Source organism: Rhinichthys klamathensis, unplaced genomic scaffold (genome assembly GCF_029890125.1).
Source record: "Rhinichthys klamathensis goyatoka isolate OS25496 unplaced genomic scaffold, OSU_Roscu_1.1 h1tg000079l_1, whole genome shotgun sequence".
NCBI classification, from domain to species: domain Eukaryota; kingdom Metazoa; phylum Chordata; class Actinopteri; order Cypriniformes; family Leuciscidae; genus Rhinichthys; species Rhinichthys klamathensis.
In genome coordinates this window covers 3478994-3499485 of record NW_026606621.1, presented here as the reverse complement: position 1 = coordinate 3499485, position 20492 = coordinate 3478994, and the positions used below count along the sequence as shown (strand labels likewise).

The window sequence follows — 20492 nt, the reverse complement described above, 5'->3', positions numbered from 1 at the left end:
TGTTTATTACTTCCTCTGGCAAAGCGACGGGTAGTCGTTGATCACCCACGCGTGCAGCGCCCAGCGCTCTGGGTGGCGATGCCAGATCGTGCCGCAAGCTTGAGAGAGGAGATCTGTTCTCACTGGAATGGGCCACGGGGCTGTCAGTGACAGCTGCGTAAGCTCCGGAAACCATGTCTGATTCTCCCAGTGCGGGGCTATGAGGAGCACCAAGCAGCGCGTTTCCCTGATCCCCGGCATTACCTGTGGCAATAGCGAGACGGGAGGGAAGGCGTAAAGCGGGCGGTTGGGCCAGTCCTTGGCCAGCGCGTCCTCGCTTTTCGAGAAAAATACTGGGCAGTGAGAGTTCTCCTCTGCCGAATAGGCGCCATAACATCTGGACTGTTAGAGCGTGCAGGGACCATTCCCCTGGGGGAATATTGTCTCTGGACAGTCTGTCTGGGCCGTCGTTCAGGTGGCCAGGCACATGCGTCACTCTCAGCGAGCGCAGATGGCACTGGGATCAACTCAGTATGCGTTCTGTCAGATGGAAGAGGTTCCTGGATCTGACACCGCCCTGACGGTTTAGATAGGATACCACAGATCTGTTGTCCGAGCGGACCAGGACGTGGTGACCCTGAATGATCGGGAGGAAGCGCACGAGCGCGTACTCGACCGCTATCATTTCCAGATAATTTATGTGAAGGAGCTTTTCCTGAACTGACCATAGGACAAAAACCGGTGAGCCCTCGCAGACCGCGCCCCAACCCGTGTTGGACGCGTCTGTCGAGATGACTTTTCGGCAAGATACAGCTCCCATCATCACTCCCCGCTGATACCATTCGGCCACTGTCCAGGGCTGCAGAGCTGAGATACAGGTCTGAGTCACTCTGATCGGCTGGCGGCCTGTGGCCCAAGCCCGGCGAAACGCGCGGGTGTTTAGCCAATGTTGAAGCGGGCGCATGCACAGTAAACCCAGCTGGAGTACTGCTGAGGCTGAGGCCATGTAACCTAGCATTTTCTGAAAATGTTTCAGAGGCGTGAGGTTGTTCATCTGAAAAGATGCGGCTAGTCGCTGAACACGGCGCGCGCGCTGTGTTGATAAGCGAGCCATCATAGCCACGGAGTGTAGTTCTATTCCAAAGAAGGAAATCGCTCGACTGGGCTGTAGTGAGCTCTTGGTCCAATTGACTGTGAGACCCAAGCGGTTCAGATGACTGAGGAGAACTGTCCTGTGAGACAGCAGCTCCGTGTGTGATTGTGCCAAAATCAGCCAGTCGTCCAAATAGTTCAAGATTCGCAAGCCCTGGCTCCGCAGGGGTGCGAGCGCCGCATCCATGCACTTCATGAAAGTACGGGGTGCTAGGGACAGGCCGAACGGAAGGACGGTGTATTGATAAACCTGACCGTCGAAGGCGAATCTCAAGAATGGCCTGTGACGGGGATTTATCTGAATCTGAAAGTAGGCATCTTTCAGATCGAGAGAAATAAACCAGTCCCCCTGGCGCACGTGCGCGAGGAGTTTCCTGACTGTAAGCATTTTGAACGGTCTTTTCGCAAGCACCTTGTTCAAAAATCTGAGATCCAAAATCGGTCTGAGGCCGCCGTCTTTCTTGGGAACAAGAAAATAACGGCTGTAAAACCCCGACTCGCTCAGAGAAGGCGGCACTCTCTCTATGGCCCTTTTGCACAGAAGGTTTGCTATTTCTGAACAAAGCATGCAGGCTGCTGCCGTGTTCACAGTCGTTTCGAGCCGCGCTCGGAAGCGGGGAGGGCGGTGATCGAACTGTAGCAAATAACCTTGTTTTATCGTGCTTAACACCCATTTGGATATTCCTGGGATAGCTTACCACGCTTTGAAGCGTAGCGCCAGAGGGTGAATGGCCAAATCGCCCTGATTGCCGCACACAGCGAGCTGAACAGAATGTGTGAGCGCGCTTACCGTGCTTATGCATGACGGCTCGCAAACAGCAGGAACAGGCTGTTCTGTGAGTGACTTCCCGATTGAGGTGAATGGGGAAAGAGTCACATCTGTTAAGTGATGCGCGAGCATAGTCACAGGCACGGGACTTACATACAGAGAGGTGATGGCTGGCCGTGTGACAGAGCGGGCAGAGAGGGGGCGCGCGCACGGGCTCGTGGGCGCGTTTATTGACTCTAACACTCGAGCAGGCTGTGCCCGCTTTATGGGAGTGGGCTCTGATAGGGACACGGGGAGCGTAATTGTCTATTAGTAAGCGTGAGCGCTTGTGTGCGGGCACGAGGCTTAGATATGAGTGTGACGCCCCGATCGCTTTGGACGGGGAGCGTTTTTTTTTTTTTGATCGCCTTGAGACACGAGCGCGGCGCTATGGGCAGAGTGTTTATTAGTAAGCGTGAGTGCTTCTGAGCGGGCACAGGACTTACAGTTATAAGTGACGCCCCGATCGCTTGGGATGGGCGGCGTTTTATAGTCACTCTTAGATGCGCGGGCGGCGCTCGGGGAGAGGTATGTGCTAGTAAGCGTGAACGCTCGTGGGCGGGCATGTGACTTACATTCATAACCTGACTGATATGAGTCTTTAATGGCCGTGTGAGCGTTGCCAGTAAGCGTGCGCGCTCGTGAGCGGGCAGGTGACTTACATTCACAGCCCGACCAGTTATGAGCACTTGAGTACGGCGGCTCGCTGACAGCGACAGCTGGCTGTTTTACATGTGACGTCCCGGTTGCTTGAACGGGAAACGTTTTGTGAAAACATTGTAATGTGCGAGCAGCGCCGGAGGCCCTCGTGGGCGGGCACGTAACTTTCATTCATAGCCTTACCAATATGAGTACTCAAATATGGCGGCTCGCTGACAGCGACAGCTGGCTGCTCTGGCCGAGACAGAGCGGGCATAAAATAGGCGTGAGCACAGAGTTGTGGGCACGTTTCCTACATCTAGCACTTGAGCGGCATTTGCCAGCTTTATGAGAGTGGGCTCTGCGAGAGACACGGGGGGGGGGTATCGTGCTTGTGTGTAGGGGTGAACACCGAGATGTGGGCACATTTTCTACACTCAAGACACCAACGGCGTGAGCCGGATAACCAGACATTGTACTCACTTTGAGATTTCTCTGGGTCGCCGCGAGAACGGCGGATGTGTGCAGGCGAGCGGGTTGCATTACCGGCTCGTTGGCTGCCGAATACACCGCCGCAGTAGCCTTTTCTAAGGGGACTGACAGGGCGAGACGAGACATTTCGACGGCGGCGCGCAAGCCCGTCCGGGTCATGCAGAGAGCTCGAGAGGGCTCTGCATGACGCGCGAAACGGGGACGCGAGGGCGGGGTAGCTCTCTTGTAACGTAAAGAGAGCTAGCCGCGTGCTCGTTGGTCGAGCAGTTACCGGGAATAGTGTTTGTATGAGGGCGCGCGCACTAGTAGTGGGCACGGGACCTTCATGCGACACAGCTGATGCCCGTCCGGGTCATGCAGAGAGCTCGAGAGGGCTCTGCATGACGCGCGAAACGGGGGCGCGAGGGCGGGGTAGCTCTCTTGTAACCTAAAGAGAGCTAGCCGCAAGGCGCTGTGGTTAAAGACTTCGATTCGAGCCCGCAGGGTCGACATCGGAAGTTCCTCGCAGTGCTCGCATCCTCCACGAGAGGGCGAGGCCTGCGTGTTCCTGGCCAAGGCAGAGAGCGCAGGTGACGGTCTCCAGCGCTGAGCGGCTCTGCACAAGCCACAGGAAGTGCGAGACATCTTGAAAAAGACGTCTCGCTGCTCTTTTGGGAAGTGTAGAACACAGAATACAGAATATAGAGCTTAAAAGGATATGTCGCCGGATGGCGTAGCTCGCCGGATGGCTGAAGGTGGCGAAGACGGCCGGCTTCTTCAAGCGCTGTCCAAGCTCGCTAAAATGCCCCTCGAACGGCGACACGGCTTCTGCAGTTCCGAGATGCGAAAAGCTTCGCTGAAGAGATGAAAATCAGGGAAGCAGCCTACGAACCTCGCTTATATACACTCTAGCCACGCCCAGTTTGGCGGGCTGTGACACGATGAAGGCGCGAGCGCCTCTCATTGGACGCGAGTTCATTCAGTTCGACTATAGGCTGCAGCAGTTGCCGCAGAGCAACCAATGAGCTCGCTAGCTAGCCCGCTCAAGGTCTGCAGCTGCTGCACTGCGTTGACAATTGATACAAAAATTAAGGATAATTTTTTGGCTTCAATATTTCAGAAAAGATTAATCTTTCCGTAGCGTAAGCTAGCTTACGCAATACGAGAGTACCTCTCGTAAGAGAACAGTTAGGGGTGTAACGATACATCGATATGGATTGATGCATCGATCAAACGTCTAACAATACGATGCATCGATGCCACACAAAACATCGATATATGGTACCTTTATTTTGACACTCCACATCCTCACGTAACGTTTCTCAGCTGAAAAAACGACTGACAAGATTGACTGAACCCTAAACACGTTTTGTCACAAAAACCGGTATTGTCCACTGTCAAGACATCGCGAGTTCATGTTTTACAGCAGAAACCGACAAGCACCCTTGATGTTTTTGAACACAACCCGATAAGTCCGTTTTAGCGAATCAGCGCACAGTATTCAGGTCAGGTGACAAGACTGCTAGTCACTTTGAAAATATGCGCTAGCTGAGAGGAGTTTCGTCAAAGCTGACTAAAAGTGATCGAGGACGGATCATTTCAATGAACTTGATAAACCCGTGAAATCTTCTTCGGGGCGTAAAAGGAGAATAAAAGCTGAACATTTTTTCACGGAAACGTGGTGAGGGAAAAGATCCCTGTATTGCGTGTTATCACAACAACAAAGTTTGTCAGGCGTCTATGTCAGCTGAGGAGATTAACGTTAAAAAGATTAACCGAGTGTTTTATTATGTATCATAGCAATTACTTGGTTTTGTTTAACTCTGAAACATGAAATGTAGAGTTTTCTGCTTTTGCTAAAAAAAAAAAAACTTTAAAAAAAAACTATATAAAACACATACTTTTAATTAACTTTAATTTTTTAAGTTACCTGTATTTTTTTAGTTATTATTACTTAATCAAAACAACCCAGCTGCAGTTTGATTGATATTACTTGGAATGCAAAAAAAAAAAACAAAGATTTATGAAAATGAACAAGAACGGAGTTATCTGTTTTTGCAAATGAACTCTTCTGTTGTAAATGTCCTAATTGGGAGAAGGTCTGCAATTTTCAAAGAGTTTAATTAAACGTTCACGTTATATATTTTGGTTGCATTTGTGAGTTAATTAACTGGTTGTGTAAACTTGGCACATAATATCTAAATATCGATAAATCAATCGATATAGACCTGAATCGAATAATAATTAATATTATTATAAAATTAAATTTGAAAATCCCACATTTCAGCCACAATACCATGGTGCAGTCAGTGTTACTACAGTAAATTCATGGTAAATGATGGAGATTTGTAGATTGAAAAGCCATCTGACTGTATCATTGTGTTTCTCCAGTTTGTCTGCAAGCGCTTCTCACTGGACCTCACAGCACTGTTTCCGAGACCAAGACAGCAAGTAAACATGTAAGCTCGCGCTGCGCTATAGTTTGAACTTTGAGCCGAGCGGATAAATAATTTGTGTAGCGTGCTGTTCAAATGAGTAGTGCTGTTTCATTCCACTTGTGGCACATAAACATTATATTGAACATTTATCAAACTCTTGTTATCGGTTTATCAAGGAAAATTATATCGTGATAATTATCATTATCGTTTTATGGCCCAGCCCAACGGAGGAGCTTGAATTTGTTGCCCAGCCCTATTTGTTTGAACCGCGGGAGGCGTCTACTCTCACCTAAGCTTACGCTACTCGTACGTCATACGTAGGATCATAGGTCACTCTTCTGCCGGTACTAGACTCGTGTACGGCCATTACCGGAAGCCAGTTATAGTTTATAAAGTTTTAAATATGGATATCTTGTGCGTCAAGCAGGTTCAATTGAGCTTCTGTTTATGTCTGCTGATCAATGTTTAAATGTGAATTAAATTGAACCTGTTCATCATATAAAGCGATCAAATCTCTTCAGAAAATTTGGACCAAACCACTCAATTAATATGGATTAGTTTTACGATCTGTTTATGAATTTTTTGGAGCTTCAAGTGGTAGTTGTGTAGCTATCAATGGAGAGTACAGAAAGCTCTCAGATTTCATCAAAAAAATCTTCATTTGTTTTCCGAAGATGAACGAAATTTAATGACAGAATTTTCACTTTTGGGTGAACTATCTCTCTTTATATTAATATTAGCATTCCCTTGAACATCACTAATAAACTCCTGCCTAATCACCAGTCACTTACCTGCTGCTGTGAAAGCGGTGTAAAGGGTCTGTTCGGTGACATGATGACAACTGACACCCAAATTCGCTAATATCCAGTGTGGCATTTTCACTGAAGTTTCCTCCCTGTGAAAGCAGTGGAAATGGCTCTTCTGGAGCAAGGAACTTCTCATAGACATGCTCAGACATCTGGAAGCTATATCACAAGAACAGATAATGGCATCAGAATTGACCTTACAACAGATAAACGACCAACAGCCTAAATATTCAATCAAATTGCTGCGCTGAGAAGCCTTGTTGCTATCTGCCATTTTGTCAGTTAAGCTTTAAAGCTTATTGAACTGTCAGACACATACAAACTTAACCCTAACTACACATTAGAACAGTTGATGACTATTTCCGGCGACATGACAACGCCCTAATTTTACATTTTATTATCTTTATTATATTTAATTATATATAACATTGTAAAAGGGCAAATAGGACCCCTTTAAATAAAGTCTTGATTTTGTTTTTGGGGTATACTAGAATGTTTTCATGCTTGATTGTTCAAAAAAACGCATTATTTTTCACATATTTTACATTATTACAGCTCCTCTCTCCCCAGTCTGGTTGACGCGTCTGGTTCACGCGTCATTTTTGAGGAAGCGTCTCCTTCCGAAATACAAAATATGCTGTGATCAGTTAGCTGGCCCAGTGTGTTGTGATCGGATTTGGCACCGCTTAGCGCATGTTCGGGAAATGTCATACCCCTTCATAACAGTGAATTCAGCTCTGGTGTTGATAATTAAGGATGGCATCAATATCAAGCCAATTCGTATCTGATTCAGACCCTGACAATGTTAATGAACAAGAGGATCGTGCAAAACAGATTTCAAGCATGGACTTTGCAAGCACGGATTTCAAAGAATGTTTCAAAGTGGTACTTTTTTTGTAAATTTCTTTCTTCATCTTCTCTAGGGCGGAGATTATTTAAATGAGTAACATTATGACTTCTGCAAGGTTACGGAGTTTTTTTTTCCGGATCTTGTGATCTTTGTTATGCTCAAACAGCAACATTACAGACTAACTAAAGTTGAAAAAACATTATAGGAACCCTTTAAATCACAAAATATGCGTCGGAAATTCTTGGAATATTAAGACACCTTTTTTCTTTGTTTCACAATACTCAGTTAATCATTGTAAACTGGGGTTGGTGTCTTTAGAAGTAAGTATCTGTGCTGAATTTTACATAAACAAATCACAACAATCCTGTGCTATGGGCACAGCCATTGATTGCGCTCCTATTTGAAGCTTCCGCTTTTCGAACACGTAAGTGAGATAAAGGCCTATTATGTAAAAATGCCTGTTTTGACAAGCATCCACGTAAACACAGTCTTAAGAGAACGTAAACAGTTAAGAAAATATCGGATGTGTGTCAATATAAGGTGACATCAATAGGTGTTAAACGACAGCCGAATCATATACCTTCACTGGTTAAATTGGGGCGGAGCGCACCGTAGCGGAGCTACGCCTCCTCGGGTCCAAAACACACCCTGCCGGAGCTCAGCTCCGTCTCCTTCAGCACAAAATATATCAATTTTGTTGAGTGTATATAATGAAAGTTATAAAATAATTGGCTAATATTAACTCGAATTTGGTGCTGCAATGATTCGCCTATCGCAACGCAACGATAACTGACCTTCTCATCTGAGCTGAGCACTCACCCACTCGTCAATGTCATAATGTTTGAGTCCAATCAAAGCAAGTGGGATTTATGTTCACAGAAGTGCAAGCCGAGCACGAATCCCAACGCACCTTCACGCTTCAGTTAACAGGCATAGGCCTACAGTGCGAGATAAGATGCAAGTAGCGAAATCTAAACAGCTGTTTGTCGATAGAAGTTTTAAATGATCGACAGAAATAATCAGTTTGATCAAAGACAGTGCTATAAGCTCAATTTAACAACACAAGCACCCTATTAAATATATTGCCATTATTATTGTAATATATTTGTATAACGTTACCTCGAATGTGTTTGACTTTTCACTGTTTGTATCACTCCGCTTGTTCGTGTTTCCGCAACTTGCATCATTAAGCCAGAAGGCGGCGACAAGTGACTGTCTTTATGAGTGAGCAATTGAACCATTGAACAGATTAGCTAGTCCAAAAATATTGATTAATTTAGGAAAGAAAAAGTAGCTGAAACTGATCTTTGATGCTCATTCTAATTGCTCATATGCCTCTGGGCACAGAATGATTGCATTGGCGTTTGTTTGAAATGTAACATACAAAATAATCCTTGAATCATTTCTTATTTAAAGGGGGGGTGAAATAGCCTGGGAAAACCCAGACAACTTCCGGCAAATTTAGATTTGCTCTGAAAGTTAGTCTGGCAAAGAGCTCATTCAAGCTCATTTCCAATCCGCCGAAATCGAGGCACCAATCAGAAACGTTGGGGCGGGCTTTACACGATGACGACAGCGCTGGGATTTTGAAGCAGATTTTGTAGCCTACATTACAAAGATGGATATCCACCGTCGAACATCACTAGTTCGAATCAGCTATCGCGTCTGCGAGATAAGATGCAAGTAGCTAATCTAAACAGCTGTTTGTCGATAGAAGTTTTAAATGATCGACAGAAATAATCAGTTTGATCAAAGACAGTGCTATAAGCTCAATTTAACAACACAAGCACCCTATTAAATATATTGCCATTATTATTGATTTTGTAGTCTACATTACAAAGATGGATATCCACCGTCGAACATCACTAGTTCGAATCAGCTATCGCGTCTGTTTTAAGCGATTTGAACGTTTCCTTTTTGTTAAAAACCGAGCAAAGAACAACACTCGGAGATGTTTCTGCCGCTCTGCATACGTTATCTCCTTCATCGCTCTCATTGGTTTTAGGTCTATCCGCGACATCCGTTGGTGACGCCCCTCTGGAAATGATTTGTCTATGACGCTTTGCCAGACCATAACTCAGTTACAACTGAGAATGGTCTAGTTTTAACCAGGCTAGGGGTGAAATGCTATTTCATGCATAGTGAGTTTTTTACACTGTTAAAGAGTTGGATTCTACGGAGCCCCCCTAGTCCCACTTTGTCAAAAAAATTTATTATAACTATCTCGTAAGTAACTCGTGGCCTCAAGATACTATCTCGTGGCCTCAAGATACTATCTTGATGCCACGAGATACTATCTTGAGGCCACGAGATACTATCTTGAGGCCACGATAGGAGGCCACGAGTTACTATCTTGAGGCCACGAGTTACTTATCTTGAGGCCACGAGATAGTTATAATACATTTTTTTGACAAAGTGGGACTAGGGGGGCTCCGTAGGATTCCCATGCTAAACATGGACAAAGTTTCAAAAATTAAGTTGTACGTCTGATTGAGTATTTCTGTTTCTAGTATGGGCGCGTATGACGTCAGATGCGCCGGAATTTCCTTATACGGTCCTAAGGGCACTTCTCTTTTGGAAGGGCGCGCGCGCAGCTGTAGAGCGATAGCCATCAAAGCGCTGTGCATCGGCTGCGCTCGAATATGTCACCAAAGAAGTGTGTTTTCGGTTGCCAAGGCAAGACAACACTGCACAGATTCCCAAAGAATCAAGCGTTAAGGGACCAGTGGATGGAGTTTGTTTTTCCAGAACATCAACACAGTTGTGCAAGTGTTCTTGTTTGTTCCATGCATTTCGAGGATGATTTTTTTATAAACAAGGCCCAGTTCGAAGCCGGATTTGCTAATCGTTTAGTTCTCAAGGATGGAGCAGTCCCAACACTAAAGGTTAACGGTCTTGCATTGGAGCCGCGGTGAGTAGAACTGCTTCAAATATCTGTGTCTATCGGCGTGTAACTTAAGCACAGCGAGCAAGTAGGCTAAACAACATGATCACGAATAGTTAATGTATCTATGGAGCATGCGATGTATGTTGTGTGTTTGTTTAAATACATTTGTTTAGGTGGCTACTGTAGGTGTCTGTTTGTTTGTTGTAAAACCAAATCATGTCTTCATCAACCACGAGTAGACACACAAATGTTCTAAAACTTTGCGCGCTCGTGATTATTTAGCTCCGCCCACACGGCACGCCTCCACCCGCTCGGCTTTTTCCGGAAAGACTCGGTACAGCCTATCTTTCTTTTATAAATATAATAAAACTAAAGACTTTTTGAAGATATGATGGATGCAATATTACTCTATAGGTACTCAAGATTAACATGAGATTGACTGAAACTGAGCGTTTCACCCCCCCTTTAAGGACATTCCCGTTTCGAATATGTGATTGTGTATTGTCATCAATATGCATAAACATTCCGCATTTCCATTTTATAGTGTGGATCACTCATTGTGACATTTAAACTGATTATCATGTTAAAGAATCTGTTATCTGATAAAATAGGCCTACTTCATGCTACTGACCACTGACATGCTTTTAAAGCTACTGTTGTCCATTTTTTTGGCCTTCAAAACACCTTAAAATGGACATGTCGAGATCAGGAAAATCAAAATTTTCTTGGGGGGGACATGCCCCCAAACCCCCCTAGCAAGATAATTTTTGGGAACATTTAGTTATAAAAAAAAACCGTACGGCTCTGCGTGTCAGTGTGATTAAATCAAACAACATAAACTGCCAAAGAAATTGGCCCTGATTCTTTTAAATCAACATAATTTTATTGTTTTAAAAGATATTTGCCAACCAATATTTTCAAACATGTTCAATTTCATTCATTTTCCGAGGGTGAAATCCTGTCTGTTGACATTAAAGGTAAACTTTTTTTCTTTTTTTTTAAGTGAATTGTAAAGTATTTCTCTTTGTTTAAATAAGTACTCAACCCTACCGTACACGTTAATACTGGAAAAAGAGCCTCTTTGGTGTAAAAACACATTAAGTCATTTTACAGCGTGATTTTGAATGATGACCATTCACCGTAAATAAGGGCTCCCCCTCCCTATAAAAGCCAATTTAACCACTGTATACCTTCTGTTTCAATAATGTTAACCAAACAAAAAAAGAAAAAGAGATAATCACTCATTGCTCTTAACTAAATAACTTCTGTAGCTTTAATAGTATCTTTCTTTGTACATTTACTTCATATAGTAAAACAGTTTTCACAAAGGCCTACTGTAAAGAGTTTAATTTGTATCTTTGTTCTCTTGTATTTATTTGTGCTATTGCTTGAAATTACTTTATTCCTTCTTAATTTATAATTGAATGTTTACTTGTCTTTAATGTTTGAACTTTATTTTAGTTAAGCTAGTATTAGTTTTTGCTGTGATCGTAAATTGAAATCGAGAATTGTGTAATAACTTCATTTCTTTAAGCAAGGCCAGTGAATGATTTGACAGGGCAAATAAATAGCTAATCTAAAAAAAATCTGATAAAAAAAAAGCGATTAAACAGTGAATATTTTAGTTTTTTAGCTAGTTAATAATGATACTTGTTAATAATACTGATATGATGAAAATGTTCTGTTAGTAAAATAATAGCCTACATGTGTACCGATTTGAACTGTACTGCAGAAAGACTGGTATTGTATAAAATGTTGTATTGATTTAGTACCAATTTAAGTACCGGTAGACTACTTTTGACTAACTATATAGTAATATACTGGTGTCGATTTAAAGATGCAGCACTTGCAATGGTCTCTTGCTACAGATTCTGACTGAGGGCTAAAGTATGAATAATTTACAAGAGAAAAATATAAGGTAGCATTTATATGGTGGAAATTGGAAACTGGACATTTTAGAACACAAAGTCCATGCCATTAAAACATTTATATGATGATAAATGGTCATCAATATTTAAGGCTGTAAAATGTAGTGAAAATGACAGTGTATTAAATGCTCTCCTGTCTGAATTAAATGATATTGTGATGCAAGTAAATACTCCGAGCTCTGCTAGCAGGCCAGCTACCATGCTACACAGCAGCTATAATCATCAGTTAGGCCTGTATTAAATCACAGTTGAAGAATAAATAACTTATGTCGTTCATTATGGGGAATAATTAACATCGTTTAATTGATGTCATCCTTATTTTAGTAACTAGGATCTCATAATATTAGCGATTATCCTTCCACCTCCGTAAACTCATGACCGAAAACATTTCACTCTCTAACCTGCCTGATAACTGCACTCGGAATAAATTTAACATTAATTAAATAATTGAATATTTATATTTTACACATACCTGCAGTATTATCTGTTTTAAGCGTTCAATATGACCAGCACGAACATCAGATCTCAATCCTCATCCGCTTGATACGTCACTCAATTGACGTCATTGTTTTCCTCTGATGTACGGATGTACGTCTTCTTCTTGATGAATGGCTGTCCACTCTTTAGGAGCATTGTCGCCCCCTACTGTTCTGATCAACGAACCGTTTTTCTTACATGGGTGATGCGTCAAGCCTAAAATTATGGAATTATTTTTGTGCCGATAATAATGAACGTAACTTTTCAAGAAACTAATGAAAATATAAATTGAAATTGAATAAAATATCTTTGAAACTGAAAAAGAATGAATCGCAAGCAATTTTTTGACTTTGTTTTTAATACACTGCATGTTTTGCTTTCTTTTACCACATTTCATATTTCTTTTACTGATCCAAACTTACAAATGCGCTTCCAGAGTTTTCATTTACGCTTCTGAAGTTTTCGTTTACGCTCCCTGAGTTCCCTTATCGAGTCGGTCTCTCGACATTACGTATGGGGAAATCCATTTTCCTCGAATCATGAAGTCTGATAGAATAACTCTTTTGCTTGCAAATAGCCAATGGCGGTCCCGCCATCACCTGATTGGCTGACACTGCTCAATATAGGTGACGGCGGGCGCCAAAAAACCTCAGAATCTTTTTTCTTCACTCGAGTCTGTTTTCACCGTTGATGTACGCATTCAGAGCGGAGTATATTAAGGAGTTTTAATTCCCCTCTCGCGTTCCGGTGGATTATATTATGTCTCTTTGTCGCCCGTGTGGTGGACCCATTGAATCCCCGGACGCACACAACTTGTGTGCTGTGCCTGGGTCGGGACCACGCAGAGGCGGCACTCGAGGGATCGGGATGTCCCGCCTGTGAGGAGCTTCCCATCAGATCCTTCGTGCAAGGCTGGCCGTTACACGTAGCGACGACCTTGTGTCTCCTGCCTCTCCCCAGTCTGCCGCCTTCGAGCCGCGGACCGGGAGACGGCAGAGATCTCCATTCGCGGGTTCTGTTGAGGCGCTGACGTCGGCCCAAGGTCCACGCCATCCTCACGTGGCAGAGCCCGTGAGTTACTCTTGAGGCCATTTACCGCCCTCTTGAGGAAGCACGGGAATTATCTCGTTCGGTTACGACGATGACGACCGCAATGGTCCGAGTCTCCGTCTGAAGGCGCCCTCGCCTCTTTGGATGCGGAGCTTATGGCCATTCTCACTGAAGCCTTGTTTATACTCGACGCGTCCGCAAGAGCGCGAAGTGCGCGCGGCAAAAATGACGTCATTGCGGTGTGGGCGGTCGTGCGCGTTGGGTGCGCAAGACCCCATTTCGCCTGGCGGTGTGCACGGCACTTTTTGTAACATCGCGCGCGGCGCCGCATCCGAAGATGAACGACTTCGAGCCGAATCTGGCCGAACTGGTGCGTCTGTATCAGCATGTTTATGATCCTTCTATACACAGAGACATTTGCATTGATGGGCGACCATAAAAGCCTCTCATTTTTTGAATAGGAACACATTTACATTAAGCACCCAGTTTGCACTCTAAAGTAACTGCTTATATTTACAAAATAAGCCTACAATAGCAAAAGTAAGCCCTGCTGATGAAATTAAGGTTTAAACACTCTTCAATAAGGCTTCAGTTGTTTACTAGTTTACATGCAGTGAAAGTACAATAAACCTACTGCATTTATTACTCTTTTTATACGAATCAGAAATTAATAAACTACTAATAAATGGCAAACTACTTCTTCACTGCTGATTCCTGGTGGTTTAGAGGAGAATTACTCCGAGTCGCCCCCTGTCGTTTCACAGAATAGCACAACGGCGAGCGCGTCAAGTATAAACGCCTCGTCCATATGGAGAGGTCCGCGCGCAGTCAGCGGAGACTCGCGCTCGTGCGGACGCGTCGAGTATAAACAAGGCTTGAGGCGGTGGCAGATATGGTGCTGGAGTGGACAGCGCCCAAGGAGCTGCCGTCGGAAAGGTGGCCTCGGCGCGGGCCGTAAAGCTGAAGCGAGAGGCAGTTCAGGAAGTCGCTAAAAAAAAAAAAAAAAAAAAAAAACAGCGCTCCTGATGTGCGTGTCAGGGAGGAAAGAGCGCGGTACGTGTTCGTCGGACCGGTGCGAAGAGGGCGTGTTCCCGCCCAGAGTTCGACGATAATGTGTTGTTTCTGAAACTGCTGTGTTCTGTTTCAATAACAAGGTACATTACATGTCTCAGCAAAAGAGCTTCTTTCCCCAACATTATTACCCGCCTCATAGACGGGAGACGCATCGCAGAGCGGAAGCTCGGGGAAACCCGAGGCGATGGCTATCTATGTCCCCGTGCATGATGCCGCGGACGAGCTATACCATTTCATATAGCAGTCAATGCTTTCCCGGTGGCTGGCGCCCAGCCCCCGCCGCAGCATTCATTGCCCTGTATGGCGATTCTGATTACTACACAGTGTGTATTCACAGTTGTTGCGCGATGCAACTGACGCTGTGTTACGTACACACCACACTGTTATGTGTAAGGATTTATGCCATTATATATTGCCCTGTGTCCTTCAGTGCAATGGCTATTCTGATTACTACACCGTAAGTATTCACAGTTGTTGCGCGATGTAACTGACGCTGCGTTACGTACTCACTACACACTGTTGTGTGTAATGATTTATGCCATATATTGCCCTGTGTCCTTCAGTGCAATGGCTATTCTGGTTACTACGCAGTACGTATTCACAGTTGTTGTGCGATGCAACTGACACTGTGTTTATGTACACACTGCACACTATATGAATTTGCCGTTGTATATTGCCCTGTATCCTTCAGTGCAATGGCTATTCTGATTACTACGCAGTACGTATTCACAGTTGTCGTGCGATGCAACTGACGCTGTGTTTATGTACACACTGCACACTATATGAATTTGCCGTTGTATATTGCCCTGTATCCTTCAGTGGAATGGCTATTCTGATTACTACGCAGTACGTATTCACAGTTGTCGTGCGATGCAACTGACGCTGTACACACTACACACTGATATGTGTAATGATTTATGCCTTATATATTGCCCTGTGTCATTCAGTGCAAATGGCTATTCTGATTACAACGTATTCACAGTTCGTGCGCGATGCATCTGACGCTGTGTTACGTACACACCGCACTCTGTTATGTGTAATGTTTTATGCCATTATATAGTGCCCTGTGTCATTCAGTGCAAATGGCTATCCTGATTACTACGCAGTGCGTATTCACAGTTCGTGCGCGATGCATCTGACGCTGTGTTACGTACACACCGCACTCTGTTATGTGTAATGTTTTATGCCATTATATATTGCCCTGTGTCATTTAGTGCAAATGGCTATCCTGATTACTACGCAGTGCGTATTCATAGTTGTCGTGCGATGCAACTGACGCTGTGTTTGTGCACACCGCACTCTGTTATATGTAATTATTTATGCCATTATATATTGCCCTGTGTCATTCAGTGCAAATGGCTATCCTGATTACTACGCAGTGCGTATTCATAGTTGTCGTGCGATGCAACTAACGCTGTGTTTGTGCACACTACACACTGATATGTGTTATGATCTATGCCGTCATATTTTGCCCTGTGTCATTCAGTGCAAATGGCTATTCTGATCACTACGTATTCACAATTGTTGTACGATGCAACTGACGCTGTGTACACACAACGCACTGATATGTGTAACTATTACGCCGCTATATATTGCCCTGTACCCTTTAGTGCAACTGGCTACTCTTTTACTGTGTAGTCACAGTTGTTGCGCGATGCCACAGACGCTGTGTTATGTACATTGATATGTGTCTATGATTTATGCCGTTATATGTTGCCCTGTATCCTGAGTGCAGCCGGCTATTCCGATTAACTACGTATTTACAGTCGATGTCGCTATGCCTCTGACGCTGTGTTTTTTGTACACAAAAATGTAACTATGCTTGTGCATAGTCTCAGTCGTCGCTACGGCGATTGCATTGCATCTGTGTAGATATTGAAGCGTTATGCTGCCCTTCAATGTAATGGACCATTGTGTACGCATATTCATGCAGTTTCGGTCGCTTCAGCAACTTGAGCTGCATTATACACACAGATGTTTAAAATGTGCACACTGATGTGTTATGCTGTTATGTTGCCCTCTATCATTCAGTGCAACAACCAGCTATCCTATCTAACTGCATATTCAGTTTGTCGCTACAGCGACTACACTGCACTTATGTACGTATAAGGACGCGTGTTGCTATTTTGTTGCTCTGTTTCTTTCAGTGCAAAACTAGCTATCTTAATCTACTGTGCATACTCACAGTTTCTGAATGTATGTACGTACACGGATGTGCAATTTACCATGTGTTATGCTGTAATGCTGCCCCGTTTCCGTGCAGCTAGCCATCCTGATCGAACTGTACATCTCAGTTTCTGTCTCTACGCAGTTCTGTCGCTACGGTGACTTATGCTGCGTTATGTACATGCATGGATGCGCTACAGCGACCGATGCTGTTACGTACATGTGCTATGCTGTTATGTTGCCCCGTTTCCTTCAGTGCAACTGGCTATTCTGTGCTAACTCGTCTACTCACAGTTGTAGCTACGGCTATGTGTTTGTTGTTTACTGAGGTGCTATGCTATTATGGGGCTATTATCTACTGCGTATATTCATCAGAGCCCAGGTGGTTGCAATTCCAGCATTTTGCCCGGATGAGGTCAGTATTTCAGAGTCTCAGAAGTACGCTTGTGCCCCATGCGTGCCCTGCGTGCTTATGTGAACAGAACTAGCCAGTTTCGAACTTCAGAGCAGCTCTTCGTCTGCTACGCGGGTGCTAAGAGGCGGCGCGCTGTCGAAACGGAGGCTATCTCACTGGATAGTGGAGGCTGTGCACTGGCTGGCTTATGCTTCACGGGAAGCCGTTTCCCTATAGGGGTGCACGCCCACTCCACTAGGAGTTTGGCGTCATCATGGGCATGGGCGAAAGGCATGTCTATTCAAGACATTTGTTTCGCGGCAGGTTGGTCGTCTCGTAATACCTTCGCGAGATTCTATAACTTGAATATCCCTTCATTCGCACCACATGTCTGTCAGTGCAGGGAGAGAAAGCTGAGCTGTCGTTGGACTAGGCTAGACTGCCCCGATGGCGCGCGCTCTAGCCACGGTTCGACTAGTCGTCAGACAGTGCGAGTTATTATTTGCATAGCTATCATGTTCACTATATTGTGCCCTTTGTTATGTCCGCATTCATAGCCGGCAGTATTTTCCTAAGCACCAATCACTTGCTGCAATCTCCCTCCATTCAGTTCAGCGTGCTTAGCTTGATGGGAGGGGCCTTCGTTGGTGCAGATGCCGAGTTGGCTCTGTGCCAATAGATGTTTCAACCAGGTCCGGTGTCTGTTCCTGAGAGCTGGGCGGGGTTTCTCCCACGCGGCGGGGGTTTTATTGTTCCCCATACGTAATGTCGAGAGACCGACTCGATAAGGGAACGTCTCTGGTTACTCACGTAACCGTAGTTCCCTGAGAGGAGGGAACGAGACATTACGTAACCTGCCGTGTGGGAGGGACTCTCAGTCTCCTTACTCTCGTTCAGCTAAGATTCTGAGGTTTTTGGCGCCCGCCGTCACCTATATTGAGCAGTGTCAGCCAATCAGGTGATGGCGGGACCGCCATTGGCTATTTGCAAGCAAAAGAGTTATTCTATCAGACTTCATGATTCGAGGAAAATAGATTTCCCCATACGTAATGTCTCGTTCCCTCCTCTCAGGGAACTACGGTTACGTGAGTAACCAGAGACGTTTTCGTTCGCTGTTCCGACACAAATCTCTCGTGGGGGCGGGGCTAGTAGCAGTGTGTTCTCATTGGCTACTGAGTTTTTGATTGACAGCTTCTTGACCTGGAAGTGAAGACGTCAGTGACTACGTTTACATGCACCCAATAACCCGTTCAAAACCGGGATATTAGCAATAACCCGGTCGCGAACGGTCATGTAAACACCGGCAAAAACCCGAATATGCTCATATCCCGGATATTATACCTGGGGTACCCCTTTTCTATCCCGAATTTTTGGTCATGTAAACGCGCATCGGCATATCCCCATAGTGATGTGTGTTCTGCGCATGTTCTATTCGCAAGGAATCGAGAAACTTCTCGGCGCATACAAAAACCCGCGTGCAGTATACCGGAAGTAAACATGGCGAGACGCAGCACAGCATACTTTTGGAGCGAGGTCAGTACCAGCACCAAAGCGCAAACAAAGGCGATCGCTATCTGCCCCGAACTATTCATTATCCGCGTGCTGCTGTTGTTGTTGTCTTTGGATACAGGAAGAAGAAGTGGAAATGACGCATATTGCGTCTGGTTGTCCGTACGTCCAGACGCTAACCGCGCATCGCGTTTACATCGGGATATTGCAATTCCATGTATACAGGAGTAACTCTCTCTGCTCACGCATGTAAACGGGTTAACCCTAATGTTTCAGAAACCCGAATAGTGACCTTAACCCGACCATAACCCGAAATTTGGCTGCATGTAAACGTAGTCAGTGTTGCGTTTACTTGTGTGGATGTGAGCGTCTGTAAGCGCATCTTTCTATTTAATTTTAGTGATATTAAGTTATGTTTGTTTTTGAATTTTATCTGTATTTAGCTGCTGCTGCTACTACTTTGTCAACAGAAACTTTTAGGAGCGCAAGAGATCTCTTCAGTCTATTCAGGTGTAATTGTACATCAAAGTAGGCCTACTGTATATGCCTACTTAAAATATTGTGTCCAATGTTTTAGGAGAATATTTGTTTATTCCTGATGATTCTTTTGCATGTTAGGCTCTGATTAGGTTGTGCTATTACAATTTAAAGAGAATAGTATACGTGTGTATACACACTAGTATACGTGTGTGATATATTCAGCCGTCAAGAAAGTTTCACTTCAACCAGGTAATCAAGGTTGGCAACCATGGCCATCAAATTTTCTCATTGTTACCATATGCATTTACACCATCAAAATGTATGATCATTTAAATAAGAGGAATTTAAACTATGAAAATTACAATCGTGGCTTGCTGTCAGATGATACAGACCTCATAGGGCATTTCATTACATATTTCACACAAAGATTATTTTTGTTGCCATTTTTTTAATCATGCTGATAATTTTATTTATTTCATTTAGTTAATATTATCTTCTAACATTTAAAATTGTAAATATATTTGAACAATCATCAACAGGTTCAATTATGACTTATAAAATCAGTTAAATGAATTTAAATAAAAAATCAAATAAATTTACATTCTTTATTGTCACTACAGCATATACACAAGTATCAAAGTGAAAGTCTTGGATATGTTGTGACAGGAAAGACCAGAAGCCACAAAACATTAACTGCATACTATACATGTAATATTCTCATAATATACATACAAAATGCATAATTACAAAGATTTTTAAGGAAATAATCCATCTCTGTGAGTCCATATAAGACAAGTGGATTGTACCTATGACAGTTGGTCGGAAGTGATTTTTAATAGTTAAAACAGTTTACATTATTAGTATTTTTCTTATCCTATTGTTTCACTTCAGAAGGCATTGATTCATCCACTGAGGTCGCATGGACATCACGGTCACTGTGTGTGGTTTTTAAAGCATCTTTAGGACTCGCAGAGATGGATTACTTTCCTTAAAATCTTAATTCGTATTTATCTGTAGAAAGAAAGTAAAATGCATCTGGGACAGCATGAGGGCGAGTAAAATAAGTGAGAATTTTATTTTTGGGTGAACTATCCCATTCATTTGTGTTTCTTTGCATATTATAGTATGCACTGGATGTTGTTCAGGGACAGAAGTTTGACTTCACTGAAGTAAGTATTTATTTTGTGTAGCTATATGCATTTTAATATAATTGAAAATTATACTAATTCATTACTTTATGTACACAGCTAAACATGAAGAACATAAGAAAATGGTGGTGCCATCTTGCTTGAAAATTTCTCTTTAGAGTAAGTGTGAAAAAATTAGCTGTACTTTTAACACGTGTTGTTTTTAAGAAACCCTTAAAGAAGTGAAGAAATCTTGT

The 20492-nt window shown here is 43.7% G+C and overlaps 1 protein-coding gene across 1 annotated transcript in view; it reads right to left on the bottom strand.

The window, feature by feature from the left end:
• Positions 1-12514, bottom strand: part of fam199x (family with sequence similarity 199, X-linked) — a 56568-nt gene extending 44054 nt beyond the window's left edge. Inside the window, exons 1-2 of the mRNA XM_056251237.1 lie at positions 12431-12514; positions 6279-6452 (exon numbers count right to left, since the gene is read on the bottom strand). Coding sequence (XP_056107212.1) covers positions 6279-6445 — 167 coding nt within the window. The 5' untranslated portion in view covers positions 6446-6452; positions 12431-12514. The remainder of the gene's footprint in view (positions 1-6278; positions 6453-12430) is intronic.
• Positions 12515-20492: the final 7978 nt, after the last annotated feature.